The sequence below is a fragment of the Tursiops truncatus genome, chromosome 18 (genome assembly GCF_011762595.2).
Source record: "Tursiops truncatus isolate mTurTru1 chromosome 18, mTurTru1.mat.Y, whole genome shotgun sequence".
Classification (NCBI taxonomy): Eukaryota; Metazoa; Chordata; class Mammalia; order Artiodactyla; family Delphinidae; genus Tursiops; species Tursiops truncatus.
Window position 1 is genome coordinate 24,635,921 of NC_047051.1, and position 26,477 is coordinate 24,662,397.

General features: G+C 35.8%; 1 protein-coding gene across 6 annotated transcripts in view; it reads left to right on the plus strand.

Annotated features, from left to right (window-relative positions):
* Window positions 1-26,477, plus strand: part of VWA8 (von Willebrand factor A domain containing 8) — a 364,937-nt gene that overhangs the window by 197,440 nt on the left and 141,020 nt on the right. For all 6 annotated transcript variants that reach the window (XR_012327693.1, XR_012327692.1, XM_073795252.1 and 3 more), the window contains exons 22-26: window positions 9,037-9,112; window positions 11,164-11,299; window positions 13,633-13,752; window positions 16,739-16,944; window positions 18,248-18,399. Coding sequence is in view for 4 of the 6 variants with exons in the window: in XM_073795252.1 (XP_073651353.1) it covers window positions 9,037-9,112; window positions 11,164-11,299; window positions 13,633-13,752; window positions 16,739-16,944; window positions 18,248-18,399 (690 nt within the window). In the remaining 2 variants the exon portion in view is untranslated. The remainder of the gene's footprint in view (window positions 1-9,036; window positions 9,113-11,163; window positions 11,300-13,632; window positions 13,753-16,738; window positions 16,945-18,247; window positions 18,400-26,477) is intronic.

A 26,477-nucleotide genomic window follows, 5' to 3' on the forward strand; every position in this document is an offset into this window, starting at 1 on the left:
AACTAAAATGTTTCATGAGTGTAAAATGCCAGTAGTTCAACTGGGAGTATAGACGTGAGAAATACTTAATGCTTCAAAGAGGAGGCAGTATTTGAGTTGAGCCTTTAAGGAATGGGCATTAACAGTTTGTCAGGCAAAGTGGGGAGAAGGGAAGAAAGAACTTCCCAGGAAAAGTGCACACAATTGGGCACAGTGCTTAAGGAATTACCAGCAACTCAGGGCAGCCTAGGGTACATGACTGGAGTAGCTGACTGGAGTGCACCCATTTCAACAAACATTGTTGAACACCTAGTAGATGCTGCTCACTTTTCTAGCATGAGTGACTGCAGCAGGAACAAAAGAGCTAAAAACCCCAGGCTTCATGTTTATATTCTAGTTGCTAGTGAGAGAGAACAAGATCATTAAAATATGTAGTCTGTCCGGAGCCTGTGCTCCGCAACGGGAGAGGCCACAACAGTGAGAGGCCTGCGTACCGCAAAAAAAAAAAAAAAATGTAGTCTGTCAGATGGTAGGTGCTATGGGGAAAATAAAGCAGGGAGGGGGGGCAGAGTGAGGTGTATAATTTTCATAGGTTGACCAGGGAGAAGGCCTCCCTGAGAAGTTGACTTTTGAGTAGCCCTGATGGATGCTAGCCTATTTCCAGCCTTTTGCGCCTATAAACATGCCTTTTATGTTTTAAGTTTTATCTATGTATTAAGTACTCTTTTTCAGGTTTTCGAGATCCTCTGGCTAACCTTGAATAAACAGCAATAACACCTAAACTCAAGTTAGAGAACAGGACAAATGGACCACACCTTCATTTTCATCCTGAAAGAGTAGAAGAGATTTGCCCGGGAGACGGGAGAACTTTTCAAGTCCCAAGGTGACCTGAGCTGCTGCTATCTTGAAAAGGTGCAGTAGTTGAGATGCCCAGCAGCACCAGTCAGAAAATGCTGCCCGTAATGCCTCTTCAGCCTCACGTGGGAGGCTCTCCACAGTGATTATCCTGACACAGTTCATAACGCAGTGAAAACAGCATTTGCCATTTCATACCCACTCATTTATTTCATTTGGGGTTCAAGGAGCGTGCTCGATACCGGAAGAGAAAAAGCGGCCAGAGACTGAACTGGCTGAGCAGTGTCAGCCGTCTTCCACTCACCCCAGTGTCCTAGACAGCAGCTCTTTGTTGCTGTCTTCCTAACGATGTCTTACACGCGTTTGTATTGGAACAGCTAGGTGTATTATGGAATGGCATTCAAAATCTCCATCAAATTTTAAGAAAAAAACGGGAGATGGCAAAGAAACGTGCTAGAGGACTGCTCTGTCCTCTGCCCTCTGATTCCTCAGAGGTGTTTGTTCCTTCTCCTCTGCCATTAAAATCACACTGGAAAATAGGCTGGGGTTGAAATGAACTCTTTAACTTCCGTTGCTAAAAGCAATATATATTATTTTTCTTACGATTCAGCAGTGTCTTCCTTTAAGAACACCTATCATAAAAACTTAGTAAAATAGGTATATTACAGAAAACTTAAACATCGATTTTCTTTAAGTTAAGAGTTCTCCAAATAGAATGCTTATTTACATACTGTTTTCTATTTGACTCAAGTGGTTCAAGTGTGATAAATAAACCAGAGCACTGGGAATTGTTTCAAGTTGATGAACAACCAGAAATTAGGATAAAATAATTCATGGATTATAGTATGCCGAATACTATTATGGTAATACAAAATGCAATTTACATAGTAAATTTTAAGCTGTAAGTATCGCACAGGAGGTGTATTTTGGGTTATTAACCATCAGAGGCATGCCTGACCAGTTTCATGGAGAGCTGGTGGACTTAGGTCTTCTCTGACTTAAATAGTCGAAGGCTGGGCTTCCCTGGTGGCGCAGTGGTTGAGAGCCCGCCTGCCGATGCAGAGGACGCGAGTTCGTGCCCTGGTCTCGGAAAATCCCACATGCCGCGGAGTGGCTGGGCCCGTGAGCCATGGCCGCTGAGCCTGCGTGGCCTGAGCCTGTGCTCCGCGACGGGAGAGGCAAGAAGAGTGAGAGGCCCGCGTACCGCAAAAAAAAAAAAAAAAAAAAAAAAATAGTCGAAGGCTGTTTATCATTTGTCTTAGTGATCAAAAATACTTATTTTAACTTTATTTTGAATTGCCTGTGGTAAAATATCTTTTGATATTTAATTTCATGCAAGATCCAGTTTCTGCTGTGTCAAAGGTGGCACATTATTAGTATGGTAATATAAGTTTACTTAAATATATTACGAATTTAAGCTCAGCAAAGGAAGGAATGTTTACTTTCACAGATACTTATCCATCTTATCTAAAGCAGTGCCCATTAATAGATGTCCAGTAAATATTTATTGAATGAATAATTATGGTATATCCTGATATGAAAATGTATTCACTTAATTTTTCACTCTATCAAACTTTTATGTTGTTACCCAATTAACGAGGCATTTAAAAATATAAATTACTAGATACTATATTTTCTTTTTTTTTTGGCGGTACGCGGGCCTCTCACTGCTGTGGCCTCTCCCGTTGCGGAGCACAGGCTCTGGACACACAGACCCAGCGGCCATGGCTCACGGGCCCAGCTGCTCCGAGGCATGTGGGATACTCCCGGACCGGGGCACGAACCTGTGTCCCCTGCATCGGCAGGCGGACTCCTAACCACTGCGCCACCAGGGAAGCCCGATACTATATTTTCTGATAAAGATTTATCCAGTGGATACAATATTCACCCGCCTCACACTCTGGTTTCTTCTGTGTGTGCATCTTTGTACACTTATTTAGTTTTGTACTTTAATCTTCATCTCATTTTATTCCTTTTCAAAAACTGTTTAGAAAATGCCTTATTTAATGTCAGAGGGAAAGTTAAGTAAGAGGCATGCATATTGTTTTTCTTTTTTTGTCTGGTAAAGGGGAAATGAAGTTCCTACAAAGAAATTAGGTCATTTTGAGTCCCTAAAATTTACCAAGCCAGAAAGCTAGTTTTCAGAGTAAAGACAAAAGATCCTGTGTTTAATATTCTATCTTAGTATATTTATTTTTAAAGACTAGACAACTTATAAAATGTTCAGATTTTGTTAAAGTATTTGATTATCAGCGTGGCTTTGAATATTGGAGGAATTTCTTTTTTAATAAGTATTACTATATTGCTAGGAGACGTGGTAAGGAGGGTAAGTAGATTTTGAAAACTATTTTGAAAATTTTAGCTTCCATCAGATGACTGTTTTGCTGTGGCTATTTTCTACCTGCTGTTCCCAGAAGATTCTACCTCTGGAGAGCAAAGTGCTGCACCACAGTAGAATTCCTTCCATAAATACTATCCCCCTAATGTCTTCCTTCCTTTTCTGGTTTGTTAGCATTTTATGCATCTGGACATGATTGACAACTAAATAAACTATCTGTCCTCCAAAACAAGTATTTTAAGAGCCGGAGTCACTTTGGCAGAAAAAATATTTTGTTTATCTTACTAAAAGGACTTTTCCCTCACAGCATTCAAAGCACATATAATAATAATGTCTCTCTCACTTTTATCTTTCTTACTTTTTACTCTACTGTATTTCCTCATATGTTCTATTTTGATTCCCTCTGTAGAGATGAGTCATCTTGGGTTTCAAGAGTTTAAGTGATTGGGACTTCCCTGGCAGTTCAGTGGTTGAGACTTCACCTTCCAATGCAGGGGCTGTGGGTTCGATCCTTGGTCAGGGAGCTAAGATCCCACATGCCTCACGGCCAAAAAACCAAAACATGAAACAGAAGCAATATTGTAACAAACTCAATGAAGACTTTAAAAATGGTCCACATCAAAAAAAAAAAAGAAAAGAAAATCTTAAAAAAAAAAGAACTTAAGTGATTGACCAAACTAGGAGGATTCACATGTAGGCCAGTGCTGGTTTTCAACTAACACTGCAATAATCGTAGTTAATTTTTGTCTTCCTTTTTTTGTAGTGTATGGCAATACTGCTTATATTAATGACTGTTTCCGTTTGAGGGCTCAGGGAAGTTTCTTCCCCAACATGGCAAAATAAATATGTCTTTCATAGGCAAGGTAGGAAGGGAGTGTTCAGAGAGCCCAGAATATTTGTAAACATTAATTTATTCTCAAATTTAATTAATTCTCAAATTTGTTTGCATCCCCTGTGTCTAAGTACCACTCTCTCTTTTATTAGTGATAATTATTAGTAATACATCTTATCTTTATTTCATTGCTTGCTTTAAAATAAGCCTTGTGGAAGTGATGTTCTTGTTTATTCCATGACTTCTTCACTTGAAAATATCCTTCAACAGCACTTCTCAAGTAATGGTATGGTTGTATCTTATTTGTGAAAATTACCGTTTAATTCTATTTTTATAGATGATTTTTATAATCATCCCACTTTTTAAAATATTGAGCAAATATTTGTTAAGTGCCTCCTAAGTGCCATATTCTATCTTTCCTTTCTCATGCTTGGCTTATAATAATGAGTGGACTGTTACTGTAGCCATCTCTATTTTAATGAACTACAAAGTTAGAGAAGATTTCTATTAGCTATTTAAAACTCTTGTGTGTCTTTTTTCTTCCGTCACCCTTGTGTTTAACTATTATTGTTTTTCTAAAAGACAGCTAACCATAAACCAATTTAAATGCAACTTACTAAAATATTATCCTCAGAGTAAACATTGCTATTTTGAGATCTTTTGCTCCTCAATAAATTCGAAGATATTAGCTTAATGTACCTTTATACGCAACGTTGCGAGAACGGATTGTGCTTGCTCTCCAGAGGCCAATTTTCTTTCCTTAGTTTAATAAAAACCTGGTCTTTATTCAATCTAATTACTTTTTATTGCATCTGGAATCATTTTAAATTACTATTGAAACATTAATAACTCCAACTTAAAAAAAAAACTTTAAAATCACAGAGTTAAAAGAAGACTAGAGTTTAGCACCATATTTCTTTGAGTAGCCCCTTTATTGACACAGGCTTTAATTGATGGACTGCTTTAGTTTGTAAGAGAGTAAGAAGTGAGAACAATTGGTGCTAACATAAATGTCAGCAATTAGCTGAACATTCTAATTAATTCCTCAAGCATTGCTGATAACTGTTATGTACTGGAAAGACATCCCTTTATTAAACTGTAGGCTAAGGAAATGTTACTAAGATGTGATTTCTTCTCCTCAGTATTGTTGAAATTGTTGAGTCTATTTCAACTTTTATGAGTTTATGTTTCAAAGCTGTTATTGAGAGGAACAAATCATAATAGAATTGAAATTGTAACAAATAAAATATTCTCTTAGGGTCGTTGCTTATTTGTGCGGAGAATAAATATCTTTTGATCCAAGATGCTCCTAAATACAAAGCAATGATTTTAATCAAATATTTTCTGAAAAAGAATCATTATATTGTCTTTACGAGTCAATTCACATGCTACTGTGACAATAGCCATCTGATCATTTACTTTGTTGAAGTTTATAATATTGTAAGATACCTTGGAAAAGCAAGCTTTTTTCTTGTTGTATGAAGTACTAATCAGAAGATAGTGGGTTCTTTTTTTTTTTTTTTTTTTTTTTTTGTGAGGTATGCGGGCCTCTCACTGTTGTGGCCTCTCCCGTTGCAGAGCACAGGCTCCGGACGCACAGGCTCAGCGGCCATGGCTCACGGGCCCAGCCGCTCCGCGGCATGTGGGATCTTCCCGGACCGGGGCACAAACCCGTGTCCCCTGCATCGGCAGGCGGACTCTCAACCACTGTGCCACCAGGGAAGCCCAGTGGGTTATTTTCTACTCTTATATAATAAGGGACTTACATATAAGCCAATCCATTTTTTAAAAGTTGAATGTAATTTTACATATTTTGCTAGCCTTTGCAATCCTTTGATATATAAGACAAAGGACCAATAATAAGAATAGAACAAAGCCACTTTTTTCCTTTAAGCTCCTCTTTCTCATAGCCTACTCCACTGAAACCCATGATTCCCATTGGTATTTATCCTCATTTGTTGTCCTTTTTGGGAATCATCTGTTTTACGCTTGTTCTCTCAAACCTATGGTTTTTATTTCTAACACAAAAGTCTTTTGAGAAATCTAATTTGGCAAATTGTATGCTATCAGAATTCAAGTGTTATAGAACAATTTCATTTGCCTTTTTAAAATTGGAATTCAGCTTGAATTTCCTGTTCTTAATCTGCTATGAAGCACTCTAATTATTAGGGTAATGGCTGAATTTCCTTTCTACTGACAATGATACAAGAGTTCCTTTTTCCATTTCAGTTCTGGGAGGTGTCATGTTGTTGCCCATTAAATATATGACAGCTGAGGTGTGAAATTCACTATGTTGCTGTAAAAAATCTGTGTGAACATGTCTCTTTCTCTTCCTCACTTACCCCCTTCTGTATTGCCAGGATATTAACAGTGAATTTAAGTGATATTCATTAAACTCTGTTCTTATTTGTTTAAAACCCTAAAAAAAATTTAGCAGACTAGAGCATAAAGTATATCCTACAGTAAATTTATGAGACCCAGGGATACAAAAAATGGATGTGTGACTATATATCATTATATTGCATAAGAAACATTTTAGTCATACTAAAGTTGATAATCACCAATACATGTCACAATATATTTTCACTTTCCTTTAACATCCCTCAAGGCTTTATTTTAGATACATTTCAATTTGAAAGTTAGTGAAGATAAAAGAATAATGTTGAATTCTTTATAAAGTGTAGTGCTAAGGCTATAGCAAACAGTAGATCACCAGACAGGCACCAGGTCCATGAGAGCCGGTATGAGGCTGGGAGCTTGGAACAGAGGTCAGGAATGGCAATAGGCCAGACCTCCAGGGAATAAATTGAAGAAACCAATCACTGTTTAGTCAAGTTAGAGGGAGAAGCCTTTCAACCTAGGTGCAAAAAAAGTCAGGTAGTCTAGAAATTGTAAATGTCAATAATCGTACTGCCAACATACTTGCTCAAGCCCTGGTAAATGAGAACTCTGATGCAGAAGTTTCCTGCTACAGTAATAAGTGTAAATCCAACTCAATTTGAAATCCATGATGGATGTAGACCATCTCCCCCTCCGTCCCCTGACTAGTCAATCCCAAGTGTACGTCTCAACATGACTGTACCTTCTGATATACACTCATAAGTGAATTAGGAAGATTCCTTACCTTAGAGTCAGCCTTAGTCTAACCCAACGTTTATTAAAGTGGGTTCTGTAGTTCCAGATTCTCTGTTAAAAAAAAAGAGTTCCATGATCCAATATATTTTGAAGTCCATATACTGTATGTTGCACTTTTAACTGTTAACATTTTTGTTCATTTCATTCATGGATTCATTTATTCAACAAAGATTTATTAAATTCATCCTGTGAGTCAGACATCCACTAGATGCTGGGGACAGGATGAGGAATAAGGTAGATATGGTCTACACTCTGAAATCTTAACAGTCTGAGTAGAACGACAGATAGTAAAAATAAGCAACTACGATATAGTGTGGTAAGGACTGAAATAGGGGTGACCCAGGACTCAAAGGGAACATACAGCAAAGCCACCTAATTGGTCTAAAAAGGGTCCACAGGGGCTTTCTAAGAAGTATCATCTGTGCTAAAAACCTGAAGGTCAAGTAGAAGTTACACAGGAAAGGAACTTTTAGTCACAGCAGCAGCAGTAATGATCACAACAAATAGATAAAGCTGGCATGTCATTTTACTCTTTCTATCTGCCATATATTGTGCTAGATACTTTCCCAAGCGTTCTATCAGTGATATTTCTGGGTAGGTTTTATTATTTACTCAAAATCATCTAGTTAATAAGTGGCAAGAACTAGAATTTGAATCCCGTATGGTCTGACTCCAAAGGGTTTTTTCCGCTACTCCACAAACTGCCTTTCGATGCAATTAACTGATTTTGATTAAATTTGTTTTGCTAAGGCAAAAAATGATTTGAGTGATATCTTAAGTTTGCTTTATCAGTGATTGTCATGTAGTATTTATTAGGTCTTTTTTTAATAGAATCACATTTTATATTTTAATAATTGTGATAAAATTTAGCATTTGGGTAGAAGTCTCGGAAGTATATTATGGCACTGAGGTCTGAAGTTCACATTCCAAATAGTATCTTACACAGAGAAGGTGCTCAAAACAACACGGTGGTGACTTCACATTTTACGTTGAATAAGTGGTAGCGTAGTTTGAAAAGATAAGTTTGAACTCTTGTAAAGAAAGATGCTACTCACATTTTGGAAGTAATTTAATTCTCTGTACGACATGGTCAGGATGGCCGTAGGATTTTTTATTTTTTAGATAGAGTATATGCAGAAGGTGAAGATATGAAATCGATCTCCTTAAAAAATGTCTGCACCTACCTATAACCAACAGCCTATATACACACATTTTTGGCAAGAATATTCATAGGTGATGTGAACTTCATATCTCATCATGTGTGGAGGTGCATAACATCAAGATAACTCACTATTAGTACTTTTGAAAATCCTGATCTAAAGGAGAGTCAGGTAAATAGTAGTAGGTAGAATTAAGAAAGTAAAATGGATTGCCCTAATCCTAGCAGAAATGTTCAAAATCCCATGGTTCCTGGAGTGAGGTGAGACAGTCTTGCTTTTGCACCTAGTGATGGCAGATTGGGCCAGAAAGTGTAATTCACAGACCTGCTATAATTGGCCACGCCAGCATGCCAGTCATCACCAAACTCACCATCAAAATTATTTTTAACGAATCTAAATATTGTATATAAAATACAAATATATTTTTTAAAATTTCTCCTTTTCACCTTCAGGGAGTTATATGAGGAGTGAAATGGTCACAAGGGAAATTACTGGAAGAAAAAAGAGAAGTAAAAAACCTGGATAATCTGTAAACTTGGATTAATTCCCAAACCGTTGTAATTTATATTGACATCAACAAAATACTATTGCTGACTGGAATTTCATTTGCTTTTTTATTCATCTTAGGGAAAGCTGGATGGGGGTGAAAAAAGAAATGCTCTTGTGTTATATTTTATTCGTGATCAAATGTCAGTTTATTTCCTTACTTACTATAAAATGTGTTGGTTTAACTTTAGGGACACCACGGTCCAGACCCTTACTCTTCAGCCTTCTGTTAAAGATGGACTTATTGTGTATGAAGACTCACCTTTGGTTAGTAATACAATTATATGAATATTCTCAAATGTATTTTTTTGAATGATAATTATATTTCAGCCTTTGAGGGTGAGAAATCTCCCATTGGTTCCAATATGTTTCAGTCTTAACTGGAAAACACTCATTCATATGTCATTAGGAGAATGGATATTTGAATGCAAATTACTGGGAAAATAACATGTTTTCTTATTCTGTTCTTCTCTCTCCAGAGTGAGAGATTTTGATATCCTCTAATGATTACTTTTCTATTCCAGAATTTTGAAAAAAGAAAGAAGTTTGCTGTTTTCAGATGTACAGACTTCGAAATTAGATAATGCTTCTAGAATGTTTTAAAAAATGATTTTAATTAATAAAATATTCACCCAATGTTTTAGGCAGCTGAGAAGATCATTCCTCAGCGTCTCACATAAGATGCAAAGAAATCTGGCCTGCCAGGCACACCTCTCTGTGTAGATAACTCCTCGGCAGCAATGGCACAAATAAGCCACCATGAGAACCTCTGTGGTCCAGACCCCAGCGATGGGAGTCTTTAGGACCTCCTGCCTGAATTCAGCCAGATTAGAACCGACTTTTCTGTGAACAAAGATGTGAAGGCTGGAGTTAGGAGTAGAAGCTACACGTTTTCTCTCTTTTTTTAAATTCAGCTTATTTTTACGCTAAAATTAAAAGGAAAAATCCTTATTCATTTATTAGAATATGTAATAAAATATTTGTGGTAGAGAGAATCATCTGTGTCTTGATCTATATTTCCTTAAAATTATTTGCCAAAATTATGTAATGATAAAAGTTTATGATATGGTCCATTTTATATTTCTTACTATGTAAAAAAATAATCTTTGGGTTTACATTGAAATTCATTGACTATCACCTCCTATGCACTCTTTATTTTATTTTTTTTTTAATTTTTGGCCATGCCGCTCAGCTTGCAGGATCTCAGTTCCGTGACCAGGGATTTAACCCGGGCCATGGCAATGAAAGTACCAGGTCCTAATCATGAGGCCACCGGGAAACTCCCTCCTATCCACTCTCTAAAAATGTTTTTAAGGATTTTTCCGAACTTTTACCTTTCTTCTAATAATGTCACCACTTAGTCATCTAAGACCTGGAACTCTTTCTTATTTTTCCTTTCACTTCTTCCCATCTGATCAGTAGCCAAGGCTATAGATTATCCCTCTGGAAAACTCTTCAGATCAATATAATGCTTTTTATTTCCATTTTTCTCCCATGCCTCCTTCCCTAAAATCAGGTCCTCACACCACTGTTTTACCAAATTGTTATGGTACTCCCCTTTTAGTCTATTCCGCATATTTCTACAGGATTAAATGTACTAACGTGTAGCTCCAAACTCCATTGTTATCATGTCTGAACTCATAAATCTTTAATTACATCCTATTATTTAGTGAGATCAAGATCAAGATTTTTTGGTCTGGCAGGCAACTTTTTAGTAGTAGAGACCCAATCTACCCTTTCAGATCCTATTCTCTCTTTTCTTACATTTAACGTCTGCTTCAGCCAAGATAGATATTCATATTCACTCTTCCCTCAGTGGGCTGCAGGATTTCTTGAGTTTGGCCATTGATTTTCTTTGTCTTGACTACCCATCTCCTCACCGTACATACTGATCTCATCTCTTAAAATCATACACTCTTTTAGAGCCATCACAAGTGCAACGTTCTGATATCCAGTATTGATTGTGATGTCTCACTCCTCTTAACCCCCATGGCACTTTAATTTCCCTATTCGTTATACTTGTTTTAATACTCCCCTACCCTGGGGTGTGAAATGTTGTGAATTCCGCCAGCATAGGGATAATTATGAAGCTGAAGGAAAGTAAAGTGCTTACTGCAGAGTTAGCCGTTTAGTAACTATGAGAAGCTTTTGGTAGAGATCCATAAATTTTGTTTCCGGCTCTGCTACAGACAGTTTTGTGATAGTGTATTTATAACTTACATAAAACCACCTATTATAAATCCAAATCAATGAGTGATGACATTTTTAAAACGTTTGCTTTCATTTTTTTGTTTATGGTAAATGTTCTGTCTTCAAAGGTTAAAGCAGTAAAATTGGGTCATGTTCTGGTAGTAGATGAAGCAGACAAAGCCCCAACAAATGTCACCTGTATTTTAAAAACTCTAGTAGAAAATGGAGAAATGATTCTAGCAGATGGAAGGCGCATTGTTGCAAGTGAGTATAAAAAAGCAACTTTTCTTTCAGTATATGCAATTTTTACATCTCTGGTATCAAATCACACACTTGGCTGGCTATTTATCTGCAAACAAGCACAAGTTAATATAAGTCAAGTTGTCTGTATTGACAGTTATTTGTAAAATTCAATATGTCTGAATCTAGCTTTGTCAGTTTCACTTTCGTATAGCCAGAGAGCATCTTTGAGCATTTCAATCGTAGTTTTAGGACAAATCGGCTTCATAGTTTTTCTACTCTGAGAATACAAACATATAATCCTTTGTATACTCATCTCAATTATTTGTGTGCAATTTATTTTCTTTCATTGTTATCTGGAATTTTTAAAGCTCTATCACATTTCTGTTACTCATAATATTAAAATTAATGTTATTAGCTCAGTATAATTAGAAAAAAATTGCTGGGCATTTTATATCTATCATATATATGTATGAATATATCGGTGTGTATACATATATTACACACACATACCAGCTTCAGGAAGAAGTTAGTTATTCTCTGTTTTGGAGTATCTTCCTCCTTTTATTTTATTTTTGTTGTTGTTGTTAGGGGAGATGTACATAGATAAATCTCATAAGTCTGTTTAAGCTACAAGGAAAAATTGTCTAATGCAATGTGAGAACATTTTCTGGTTTCTAATACAAAATTTTTGTGTCATGAAAAGACTTGAAGATCTATAACTAGCCATTAAAAATATACAGTCAATAGTAAGGAACCAAACAAGTTGAGACTAATAACTGAAATCTTCAATATTCAAAGAGAGTATAAACAGAAGACTCCATAAAAATGTACAAGTGCATCACCACAGAGACTTCTTCTTGGGCACTGTCATTGCAAGACTGCTGTTTCTAAGCCTAGGAAACTCAGCACTAATAAAAGTATTCTAACATTTCAGTGTCACAATGAATTTATGGGAAAAAATGAGAATTTGACTTAAACAGCCTGATTACTATCTTTTAGAAAGATCATTCAGACTCTTAAGATTAGAATGCTTCCTGCCCTTTTTAGAGGCATTACGAGGACAGTGAAATGGAAAGCAAGAAAGAATCGCTGAAACAAACTTATAGTTAAACAGTGACTATGTCCTGGTAACCCTTTACATTTTTTTAATATATTTTTGAAGGATAGTCTACAAGCAAAGGAGTCATCATAATTCTTAAATTCAAGTTTGATTGTAGATGACATTTTAAACACAAGAGCAACTGAAGCTCTTTCGAACATGGTTTCATAAAGCATCACTTCTACGGCTATGTTTCTCATTTTCTTTGCCTTTTAAAATTTTCATGTTTTATTGCTATTTTTATTTTAGTTAACTAATTAAGTAAATTTTGTGTGTGACCGCATACCCTTGTATTTACCGCTACTGAAATTAGTGGAGATCAAACGTTAAAACTAATGGTGGTATTAGCATGTGAATATATGGCACATTGGAAGGTTACTTTTTGGTATCATAAAAAAATACAAGTATAAGTTCTCACAGACTCATCTCAGGTAAAACTCCAGGTGTTTCACAACTATCATTTCTTAAAGATGGACAGCCTAAGGCTAAGATTTAAATAAACCCAGATGACAGGTATTTCTTCTTAAAATAACCATAATAAAGTTTTTACTATCTTAAATTATTGTTTGGCCCAGCAGTTCTATCTGAAATGTACATCAGCAAGTAGTATATAATATTCACTTCCTTTAATACCTTAAACGTTTGCACGAAGAAAGTTCCAGTCAACTTGAAATTATGTATTTTAAGAACTATGGTAGAATCCCTTGAATGGAAATTAATCACCTTTGCTCTAATGAATTGACTAGGTGGTCAAGACCTTTATTCTATGTGGTTAAGTTTCAGGGTGCATAATCTAAACAGGAATTCCTCCTTAGCTACAGAATGAAGGCTTTATGCAAAGTGATGCAGCTGCTGATTGGATAACAACTAAAGGATGTTTGGATTATCCTTTGCGTATTCTTTGGATTATCTACTGTAATAGATTCTTTTTTTAAAGGAATAATAGCATCTCAAGCCAAGTTTTAAGTACCATAAGACAACATTTAGACAAGTTTGCTTTTTAGACATGCATTTAATTTACATAAAAATGCAAGTTCCCGTATAGTTTAGTATACGCTTTATCAGTATTCTGTTGCTAAGCAAACTTTCTCAAAAATGTTTTTGTTTTCTGCAGCCAAATTGTTACAGCCAGATTTCTTAGAGTTGTTTTACCATTGAACAGTATGACTACTTATGTGATTTTAAAGGCTGTAACTTGATACTCTTAAGAATTATTAAATATCTATAAAGAATAAATAGAAATTATGTTTTTCAGATTCTGCATTAGTCAATGGAAGAGAAAATGTTGTTGTGATCCATCCTGACTTTAGGATGATCGTTCTGGCCAACAGACCTGGATTTCCTTTCCTAGGCAATGATTTCTTCGGCACCTTAGGTAAAAAGAATATTGATAATAATAATAAAAACAATAGCAATAACAGTAAAAATATTGTCTTAGTAACAATACTGTAATGGCTATCACTGAATGCTATCATGTGCTGTCATCATCACAGCCACCTTGTGAGAGTATGTGTTATCCCCATTTTAGAGAAGGAGAGTATCATAGTCAGAGAGATTTTTTTTTTTTTAACATCTTTATTGGGGTATAATTGCTTTACAATGGTGTGTTAGTTTCTGCTTTATAACAAAGTGAATCAGTTATACATATACATATGTTCCCATATGTCTTCCCTCTTGCGTCTCCCTCCCTCCCACCCTCCCTATTCCACCCCTCCAGGCTGTCACAAAGCACCGAGCCAGAGCCAATATCCCTGTGCCATGCGGCTGCTTCCCACTAGCTATCTACCTTACTACGTTTGTTAGTGTGTATATGTCCATGACAGAGAGATTCTTTTTTTAGGGTCACTCAGATAAGTATTAGAATGGCTTCATATCTATGTGTTTTCTTACACAACTAAACTATACTTTGTTATTTAGGGCCTCTTAGAGTAAAACACAAAATAAGGAACGGTTTTTAGTGTTTGGTTTTCATCATATCCCCCTATGAAAAGGTTTGAGGCCAGCTCTGGGGAGACTGATTCTCATTGATTGGAGAGGCCCTGGGATAAACTGAAGCATCAGGAGCCTTTAAGAATAGCTTCGTTTCTCTGTGGCAAGTAGGTAATTCTGGATACTGGGCATTCCATACTCAACGTGAAGCGAGCTCAGTCTCCTAGTAGGATTTTTCTTTTTTTAAACATCTTTGTTGCAGTATAATTGCTTTACAATGGTGTGTTAGTTTCTGCTGTATAACAAAGTGAATCATCTATACATATACATATATCCCCATATCTCCTCCCTCTTGCATCTCCCTCCCACCCTCCCTATCCCACCCCTCTAGGTGGACACAAAGCTACGAGCTGATCTCCCTGTGCTATGCGGCTGCTTCCCACTAGCTATCTGTTTTACATTTGGTAGTGTATGTATGTCCATGGCACTTTTTGATCTAGCAATTCCACATAAGGAATTTAACTAGGGATATTCCCCGTGCAATGATTAAAGTACAAGGATAGGCAATATAGCATTGTTTATAGTAGCATAAAAAAGGAAAAAGAAGAAAACAACCCACATGTCTATCCAAATGGGACTGAATGAAGAAATTCTGTTATATCCACACAGTAGATTACTGTGCAGCTGTTACAAACAAATGGGATAACTTTGCTCATGCTGATACCAAACAAAATCCTGGAAATATATTAAGTGAAACAATAAGAACGGCGTGTGTAGTAGTCGACCATTTGAATTAATAGAGACTAAAAGGCAAGGGGGATATGTTACATGAATATGCTCGACACGCGTAGAACTTCTCCAGAGGCACGCTCGTCTCTTACATCCTCTTACCTCGCTGACCTTGCTTCCTGCTCTGCTCTGTGCTGCTCTCCTCGGCACTCACCCTCTTCCAGCCGCTCTGCTCTCCTGCCTCTTGAACAGGCCAGCTGTGCTCGCCTTAGGGCCTTTGCGTTAGCTTTACCTGCCATGCTGTTCCCTCATATATCTGCATTTGCCCAATTGTCACCTTCTCAGTGAGGCCTACCCGACTGACTTCCCCCACCATCACCATTTCTGATGTCCTATAGTGTGCTTTCCCTTTTTTCCTTGAAACATACAGTTTCTAACATTTGTAATTATTGTTTATTGTCTCCCCATGCCAGACTATAGGCTGCATGAGGACAGGGGTTTTTGTGGTTTTGATCTCTGAGTTATATAAAGTACGTAGAGTATTACTTGGCACATAGAAGGCATTTAATACTTATTTGATGAATGAATGGATAAGGGTTCAAATACAGTTTTATATTAGTGTTACATTTGATTTTCAGCAAAAAAGACAAACGCTGTTCTTCACGTTTGTATTTGAATGGGTTTAGCTTATGAGATAGAAGCATGAAGGTGTCATGGTTGCATTTTATTCAGTTGCTTTCATGTATATATGATAACAATAAAATAATGATTTGAGTGGTTTCTAAGTCAAAGTAAGTTCTAAATATCCTTTCCTTCTAAAATGAACATACCGAATAATGCAAATCTATTTACTTTAACTTCCTTTGGCCCCTTGTCCTTTGGAGTATGAATCACAATTATGTGAACATTTATATGAGAAATTCATTTCTCTGGAGCATAGATTATATTTTCTAGTATGTTCTCAGTTTTCTAAATTATGGATGAAATATTTTGTGTTTCTACATTCCTTTTTCTTGATTTTAATTTAGACATTGTCTCTGCAGGTTTACTTTTCCAGAACCTACTTCTAAAGTATATTCTAGCAACCTGCGCAAGATATCAATTGTTTAGAGAGTGATGATACTAATTCCCCCTTTTTTAGTATACATGAAGAGACATGCGTATATGTATATAATTTCTGAAGATATTCATCATGTGTTAAAGTTAAAAATGCAGTCTCAGAACCATATGAGGAGTATTTTCCAATTAATGGAAAAAGAATAAATTATCAAAACTATATATGTTTGTATGTATGCATTTTAAAAACTACTAATATGTATGGAAAAATGAAGACACTGAACTATTAACACTGGGTGCCTATGGGGGAAGGAGTGAGATTAGCAGAGACACGAGAGGACTTCTTTTTTGCTCTTTGTATTTGAATATCTCCCAGTGAAATTGTGTTCAAGTATTATACAATTTTTAACAAAAATAAATCTATGTAGAATAAACCACACATCAGTCAGTGTCATTTTCTTTTGCTTTAGTTATTTGCCTTTTTCTCTATACCTATTTTTGGACAGGCTTTCTGTGCAGTTTTACACACTTAAAAATAGAAGTGCTTTGGTGAGCAACCCATGGCTCTTTTAACGACCATTCTATATTTCCTATGGCATTATAATGGATTAGTTGCATGCTGAATGTGAATCTTTTTTCTCTCGTAGGTGATATTTTTAGCTGCCATGCAGTTGATAATCCCAAACCCCACTCGGAGCTCAAGATGCTCAGGCAGTATGGCCCCAATGTGCCCGAGCCCATCCTTCAGAAGCTCGTGGCTGCCTTTGGAGAGCTGAGGAGTTTAGCTGACCAGGGCATTATTAACTATCCTTATTCTACCAGAGAAGTTGTCAACATAGTCAAGCATTTACAGGTATGGCACACGCCTACGCTAAAAGTCTAAAAGAAGCCGTCAATCTTGTTTTTTTAGACTGCCTAATTTATACAAAGTCTTTCCATTTCTCTATAATTCTGATTCAAGTGATATAATATGAAATGTCTGTAATCTAAATGAACATTTTCTGTTTAACCTTTGAATTGACTTTGGCAAGGTTCTGTGCCACGGCCATTACCCAGGAGCTAGGAACTTTGGTGGAGGTTTTTTGCGGGGGTTGTGGCGGGGCGGGCGTGGGAAGACAGGAGAGTGAGACAGCAGGGAAACTTTACTACTGTTTGACTTTATACAACAAGCATATGGTATCTGAGTGAAAAATATTTTCATTTTGAAAAAAAAGACTTGGAGATAAAAAACAGACTGGGAACTAACAGTATTTTGATTACATACCTGTAAATACTGTGAGAAAATTTTATAAGATGGAGTAAGTGGGCAGGAGAATGGAATTCCTTAGAGCCATTTGTGATGCATAGCCCACCTCGGTAAAGAAGACAAAAAGCCCATGTAGATTCTACTTTTATAGCAAATAATGGTTTCCAAGCTAACAGTCACAACCTAATGACTCTTGACCTCTGCTCCATCCCCATCTTCCAAGGAAAACATAGAAAGGAAAATAGAAAGCTTTGTTCTGCCTGTAAAACCATGATAAGTCCAGCTCAGATCCCAGCGCCTAAAGAAAATCAAGACAGAGGCAATAAAGGACCCAGACGACCCCACCAGTGTGAAGTTAGCTGTTAGTAGTACTTGTTTTCTTCCCTCTGCTCTTCCTATTTCTCTATTCTCTGTACTTTTCACATTCTTCTTCCCTTCTTTTCTTGTTTATCTTTTTTTTTCATTTAGTCATAGACTTGTAACTTCTCTAAATACTTCTGTATAGATATTCAACACTCTGCTTTATTTAAATAGCATTTTTAAGTTTGGTCAATCCAGTACTCATTTTAAAAGCAGGAGATTTCAGAAAGTGGTGGAAGTCACCGAACACCAGGATCTGAGTACCGATTTAACATTTGAGAGAAAGAACTGTTCCCCCTCAAATTCTGATATTTATTTAAAAAGAAAAATATTAAGTCATCAGAGCAAACCTTCAAAGAGAAAAATATTCCTCCTATCTATAAAATATTCCTCCTATCAGTATTTATTAGTTATCTGACAAGGCTAGTAAAGAAAGGTCTGGTAAAGTTCATTTGATCCTTATTGTTCTGTCAGTTTGGCAAATCTTTATAATACCGTGTATTTTATCACATGGTAATAAGGGAATTTTTTTTTTTTTTTTTGAATACAGAAATTTCCCGCTGAAGGTCTCTCCAGTGTGGTTAGGAATGTGTTTGACTTTGATTCCTACAACAACGACATGCGGGAGATTTTGATTAACACTTTACACAAATACGGGATACCTATTGGAGCAAAACCTACCAGTGTGCAGCTGGCAAAGGAGTAAGGCAAACTCACTACTGATAAAGTACTCTTGAGTGTTACTGTTCTGGTTCTCAAATGCTGATTATTCTGAATCTACTGTCATACGCTACTAAACTGAGTTGGTGTGGAAATTACTTTCCATGAGTAAGCGCTTCAGATATATGTTGCTATTTGCTGGCTGGATTCAGTTAAATAGCATTATTTATAGGTCTGTAAATTGAGAACTTCAGTTATTTCGAATGTCCCATGAGTAGATGTAATGTAATCAAATAAAGGGAAATATTTGTTTCTTTACAGCCTCTGTCCTTTTGTTGAATTCCTATGACTCTCATTTTTTCCTAATCTAGTGCAAACTCATTGTACAAACATGAAAGCTACATGAAGAGATAATATGTATTTAGTTAAGATGTTCTTATTTATGTCACCATATATTTTTCTGTTATGATAGTTTTCTAAATTTATAATCATATTAACTTGAAATTTGGGGGTTACTTATTTCAGCCTGACAGATGAGAGAGGCAGGGAAAACAAGTGAGTTTTGTTTCATGCGGGCTAGTTGCCTGCCTTTTATTTTGTAATAACAGGCTACATGCTTAACAAAGAATCTTGCAAATATGATGTTGTTGACCAGAAAGATAATTGACAGTATTTATTAGTAGGGAAATTAAGTCAGTGCAAATTCACTAGAAAACAGTTTTAAATATGCATAACTTATTGATAATGCATCTAATGCTGTTTTTGTCTATAAGAAAGTCAATTATCATAAATTCCCAAGGGACAAAAATTACCTTTAAGTTATTATATAACTGTCATCTCATATAGGAGGAACTCTCTACCTTTCTTAGGAAAAATTTGTTAAATATAAATTAATGATTAATCCAGCTATATATGTATATGTGTGTATATATATACACACATATACATATATATTCTAAGTGTTTACATCATCATTATTTATTCTGTTAAGTTATTATAAAACTTGTTAGAATATATGCCAATAAAAATAGTTAAAGCTTTAACAATTTCTTCAAGGATGTCTTAAAGAGAAACAAATATTTCCCTTTAGTGGTAAAAGAGCAAGATGGAGTTATGTTAGAAATTATCAGTGAATTGGTTTATATTATTAATAAGTTAGTAAATTTTCTTTTAGAGAAGAGTGATTTGGTGTCAGTTGCTAATATATACACTTTTCTGTGAAATACTATTTTGCTGATTGATTACCAGTATTTATGGGCATTTTGAAACTAGTTTGGTAATTTAATGGGTATGGCTTATCTTCTATATTAGGGAGTTTAAGAAATGTCTTTGATATGCAAACTTCTATTAGTACTCATGTTTTTTACTTTCTTTTTATAAATTATATCTTTAGTTTCAATTGGAAATAAGATGATTTTTATTACCATGAACACATTTATATAGAGTTCTAACTTCATGGAAACCAGGCTTGTGATTTTAAAATAATTTTTTTGGTACTCTTGTACAATTTGAAATAAAAATTCAAATACATATTAGTTGGTAAGATCAATCAAAAGAAAATTGTTGGCAATTTAAGTTTTAAGGAAGACAGATAAAATGATTTAACTTATTCATTACTGTCTCCAGTTCTAAACTGAAAAATTCTTGCCATGGCTTGTTCATTGTTGCCATGGCAAGTTAATTACAGCTCTAGTACTTACTTATGAGTGGAAGCAAAAGTACATTGAGCCTGGAAACAAGATGGTCATGCCTAAGACCAGGATGGAAAGAACTAGTTGTCCACCCACTGTGTATAGCTAAAAATAGACTTGTAGCCCATGTGGGGGATGTGTGAGTTTTCCTTCAGGGTGGAGATAGTACTAGACTACGATTTGCACATTCAAAGCATTTTTTCCTCACCTGTAAATTGCAATGACTGGAGCAGCTCAAAAGTAGTGATGTTTTATTACCCTTTAGTGAAATCCACAGGTTCCATATGTTTTATGCCTATCGAATTATCAGCCTTGTACTTTGAGAGGGTAGCATGGTAAAGTGAACAAAGCAATGTCCTGGGAATTCAGCAGTTAGTCACATGTTCAACCTGTATGTCTGGGTCAGACATGAAGAAACAGATTTTACCCTGTTTGTAAAATTGAGAGCATTTTATTCTAGATAGCATAACCATATACCTTTTCACCTAATTAATACATTTTTTAGAATGAAAGGGCACTATTAATAATAACTCTGTAAAAAGAGATGTACGATAAGACTGTCCTAGTGAGGCCAGAATATATTTTCATCTTTATGAGGTTAATAAGGTTCATTCCTATTCTGACATCCTTTGCATTTTAATATAATCTTAATTTTCTCTCATCTGCAAAAACAAAAACAAATTAAAAAGAAGTGGTACCAACACTTTCTGTTTCCCCCCTAGAGTAGCACAGTTAATAGTAATCACATAGACCTCTGAAGATTTAAAGTTGTCCTCATGCAGTCTTATGATTTGCTTTGACTTTTCCATACCTTTTGCTAAACCTTCTACTTCACTAGACCTTTTGCTAAATCAGTGCTTTGAGGGTGCTCCTGCCTATCTCTGGAGATCCTATGTTACTGAAGAAGATCCACATTGGATTTCTGTCCCCAAGGAAGAAGGACCAAATGTTTTCATTACTATTAATATCCTGTTGCCCTGAATGAAAAATTGTTGCTGTTAATTTTCTTGTTCTCTAATCCAATCTTTATTCGATAGGAGCAAAATTACATTGAATCCCGAATAAGATGGTCACATTCACACACAAGAGAGGGATGGAGAAGTAATTGACCATCCACTGCATATACGTAAAAAGAGATGTAAGACAGATGTTGTAGAAGAGGGAAGTTTTCATGTGTCTTTACAGCACCTTCCTCCTCAGCTGAAATCAGAATATACTTTGGCTGTTTGGTGATGTCCCATTAGTGCTCTTTAGTGAAATTCCTAAGAAAGATCCTGTCACTTTCCCTTTTATTCTCCTAAATAGTGCAGTGATGCTACCTATCCCATAGGTCTCTGTACATTTTTTTTTAAGGCCTATTGTGATATTATGAGAGGAACAGGATTTATCTTATTTACTAAACCTTTGCTAAACCTGGTACTTATAGGCTGCATCATACTGGGCTGTTATCTTACCTTACTGGATTGAGCCATAATGCAACTCTTCTTTCTGATCTGTTGAATAAATAGATTCCACATCTTAGTATTGGGATCAGAATTGGCTCCCTAGACACCCACATTGCATTTGCCCTTTTCCACTAGTACTTCCTGAGGTTTTTCTGTTGTTTCCTTTTAAGTTTCGAATACACAGGAAAGGATATGCCAGAGAGATGGCAAACATAATGAAAATAAGGAGGCACACTGGGAGAAATTTAGGCAGAAATAGGAGGATTTGGCTTAAACTCTGAGCTCTTAAAAAAATAATCCGAGCTTTTGAGTTTCAAATGTCATTATTGGGGAAAAAGATACACACACACATACACATACATATATATATATATGTATAATTAAGTGCAAACATCCAACCAAAGGCATATAGATTATCTGCTATAGTAGATACAGATCTACATTTCAAAGCAACGTTTGCTTGTTTTACCCTCAAATGAGCTTTTATTTTTTTAAAGTTTCTTTTATTTGGGAATAAACATACTGCTGGCACATTAGCACTTCCAAATTTAAAAGTGTGTTTCAGAGTAATTTATGAACTCTAACATGCTAGGGAAACATTTGTTTTAAAGGAAGAAAAAGTCCTTTATTTTGGTACATCCATTTTTAAGAGACTTACACAATATTTTATCTTAATAAATGTAATATTATTGTTGCATTTTATAGATAAGGAATTTGAGGAACAGAGAGGTTACATCACTTGCCTAAGGTTAGAAAGCTGATGGGGCAGAGCTATAATATACATAATTTTAATTCCAATTCTAAGGACAGATATAAGCAGATCCATATGCAGATTGTAGGCAGTTTCTAAATCAGAGTTATTCTTTGGATACTGAAAATTACGAATAGCTTTGGTTTAAAAGGACCCTAGGATTTTCGATAATCAACTTGGAAGTCATCATTGACCAAGATGTCATACGTGTAATAGACATATGTTTATCCTTCAGAGAGTTGTGATAGATTCACATTTGGGGGGTTTAGCCATATTTCACAATGACAAGTAAGTCGAAAAGCAGGTTAATATAGACTTTTGGCATAACAAAAATCATTCTAAAGACTCTTCATCCCCAATGAAGCTTTCCTTTTATTTTTTTTTAAATAATGGAGGTTCATGAAGTAAAACACAAGGTAATTCATTTAGAAAAATAAAAACTCTAGAAAACTTTATTTGGCTACTATATATAAGAAGCATACTAGCCATCATTCCTTCCTGATTTGGAACACAAGAGGAATTTATTGAACCTTCTCAAACATTGTAGTCATATTTACATAAATCAAACATACAGAGAAATTATCTCTACCCTCTGAATTTTAGCTTCATGTATTTTTCTCTCCCTGTCTTCCCTAGGAGACACACATAATCTATAAAATATTTAAATGATCATCCTTCTTGATCCACATTCTTTGTCCTCAACCCTATTGATTTTTTTTTAATGCTGCTTAGTTGATTCTTTTTTTTTTTAATAAATGTATTTATTTATTTATTTTTGGCTGCGTTGGGTCTTTGTTGCTGCACGCAGGCTTTTTCTAGTTGCAGAGAGTGGGAGCTGCTCTTCACTGCAGTGCACAGGCTTGTCATTGCGGTGGCTTCTCTTGTTGCAGAGCACGGGCTGTAGGTGCGCGGGTTTCAGTAGTTGTGGCACATGGGCTCAGTAGTTGTGGCTCACGGGCTCTAGAGTGCAGGCAGTAGTTGTGGTGCAAGGGCTTAGTTGCTCCGCAGCATATGGGATCTTCCTGGACCAGGGCTCAAACCCATGTCCCCTACATTGGCAGGCGGATTCTTAACCACTGCGCTACCAGGGAAGCCCTGCTTAGTTTATTCTTAAGCCAGTTTCTTTTTTTTTTTCCCAAAGCATTATTGCCTGTTTGTCACTGGCAAAGTATCTACAGTCTACCAAACATTTATTTGTGTAAGACAAGTAGAATAAAAAATTTGAGGAAATTTAAAGGCTTTTATATGTAGGATTTCTCTATGATGCATATTTACTAAATGAAGAGTGATATCCCATTTATTTTTTAAATAAATTAGCAAAAAGAAAATTAAAACACTAATAATTCCACCATCCAGAGACAACCAGTGTTTAATCCTTCTAGATCTTTTCCTAGGATTCTATGTGTTATTTCAACTGAGAAATATTTCTTTCTAGTTTTTCTTTCCTGAGTTTTTCTTCTTAATAGGAGAGACATGTCCCTGAAAGGAGATCCTTTTATAAACACTTCATTCTCACTCTTCTTTGTTGAAAAGAAATATATCTATAATGGTTTAGATTCGAGTATGTATGACATTCCTCCCATTACCCCACTTTTGTCTCCTTCCCTCTTGTTACTTGAGTTTTTAGACTTAAGATATTTATTCTAACATAATGAACAGATCATATAGCATCTAAGGTGCTTTATGCCAGGCATTTCTCTGGCATTTCAACACAAAGTAAGGAATAAACACATTAATATCAACACTTTGTGTCTTTATGCATATGTTTCAATGTCATTATCCTTTACAGACTCATAGAAATACTGTTGCTAGACAGACTGTACATCTAAAAATGACTGTTATATGTGACTGCTCTTTTAAAGTGTCCCATAGCTGGTGAAGAAGCCCTATGGAGTCTTGTAATTACTCCTCCAGTGTCCTCTTGATGTCTATATTCTCTCTCTGCTTTCAAATGCTTTATTAAAATTTTATTAACTTCATTTTTCAAGCAAAATAAGGTAACTTTATGTGGTCTAAGACCATATTAGCCAATATTTTTATTAAATTTCTCTAATAGGTTCGCATTTTAAATAATTTTAAAACACAGTGGTAGCTGTTAATAGTAGTTGCCTTTGGGAGAGGCTCTGGAAAGGGGAAAGGGGGCCTCACTTTCTATTCTAACATGTGTATTATTTTCTATATTTTATTTTTTAAATGTCCATAGACTATCTGGGCCCTGGAATTTTTCATTCTGTTTTCTTATTTAAATAAAATTAAAATGTTAAAGTAAAGGTCTATTCTGAAATTGCTATTTCGTGGGACCTTTGCCTCCAGGACAGCAAAGCTTACACCGCTCTGCAATGCCTACTCTAAGGGTGTAACATTGGCACCCTTACCAATGACAAATGAGAAATCAAGTTAACCAGACATTGCTATGGCAGTTCAACACAATATAAGTAAGCTTTATGCATTGGTAGACATCAACATAAACGTATCAAGGGAGAGAAGACAACACATTTTTAAGGCAGCAAAAATTAAAATACTGATATTTATCAAATGCTTACTAAGGGCTCTAAGCACTTCACAAATACTAACTCAATCTATACAACAATTCTGTTTTTTCTATTGGGCAAGTAATTCCTTCCTATTTTATTATCTAGTAGGTGTAAGAGTGTGTGTGTGTATGTGTTACAGATGAAGAAACTGAGGCTCAAGAGACTCTAAGTAACTTAACAAATTATACAACTAATAAATGGCAGAATGGGAGATTCAAACACAGATCTGTCTGTTCCAGAGCCTTTTGTTCACTCACCATGCAGTCTCCACATTCTTGCATGAGAAAGCAATGTAATCAACACTGGACTGCAAGATTTTAAACATAATGTTTCTAAAGAAACTTCAGAGTTGTTTTCCAAATTTCCTTTCCTACCCTTTTGGGACATGTATCATGCAAAATATACATTTAACTTTTATGTGGTGACTAGGCCCATCGTTTTAATCACAGTGTCCTTTAAATTAATGCCATTTGTCATGGATTACAGAAGTAAATAAAAACATCTTTTTTATACAATGCAAGCAAATTTGCTTATATCTTTTCTCCTACAATAAGGATTTGATTTTTGAAAAGTCAAAATAGGTGACATTCACAAATTCTTCAAAATGAGCAGAACGATTCTTTTCTTTTTTCAGTTTATTCTGTATAGAATCCTTTACTTAGAACTACCATCCTCAAAATCACACTCATTATATAGTTAGCTTTGGCAGAATAATTATAAATCACTGTGCATTTTCTGTGCATCTGTGAGTTGCTTCTAAGTCATTACAAATTAGAGTTGGCCTCCATCGCGGGGCCAATAGCTCCTGTGTTCAAAGGTGGAATGGACTCCCCAAAGGAAAGGTAGGGTATACCTTCTTGTAGTCCGGGTTCAAAGAGATCAGGATGAATCTTGTTGGGGAGGTACTCAAGTGATTCAAACTTAGAATACCGGATTAAATAGCTTTTAATGTCCTTCAAACTCATAGATTCTATGGTTCACTGCCCCTAGATGAATTGGATACCTGAACAAGTTGTCACTCTTCTCCCTTATATCAGCAACCATTCATTACTTTATCAGCCAGTCTCACAGCATATTTTAACAGAACTCCCGATGAAGGTAACTAAGGTCATGCTTTCCTGTTGTAAGAGGTGTTGCTATTTCATTGCAGTGTGTGGTACATGATCATGTTTAGTATTGATCTTTCTCTTTAGAGTAGTGCCAGGTGTGCACATTTGCAGATAGAATAGCTTCATCTATACTGAATGTGTCTTAAAAGGGTATCTGTCTAGAATCAGTTTTCTACATTAAGACTTATCCTGTGTAATTGGAACATCAACAGCAGCTGCTTCTTCTCTGACCAAGACCAACTACGGGGTCTTCCAAGTACCAGAGACATCAAAAACATCCCCAACCAGGGCCTCCCTTAGGAGTAATTTCATAAGGTGTATCTTTCAATATAAGAATGATTATCAGTTTACTATTTATCCCATTAAATTAAAAGACGCACTTCTTAAAGTTTTGTGCTTCTCCTTCCATTTTCCAAACTATTATATGGTATAATTTCCTTTTTGAAGTCTGGTTTTTACAGATGAGTTCATTATATTGATCGTGAAGTTCTAAGGTCTGCAGTTCCACTCTGCATCATGATCTACTTGCACTTCGTAAAAGAGCTCTCAGTTTTCAAAAACAGTAAGATTTACATAATGACACTATTATA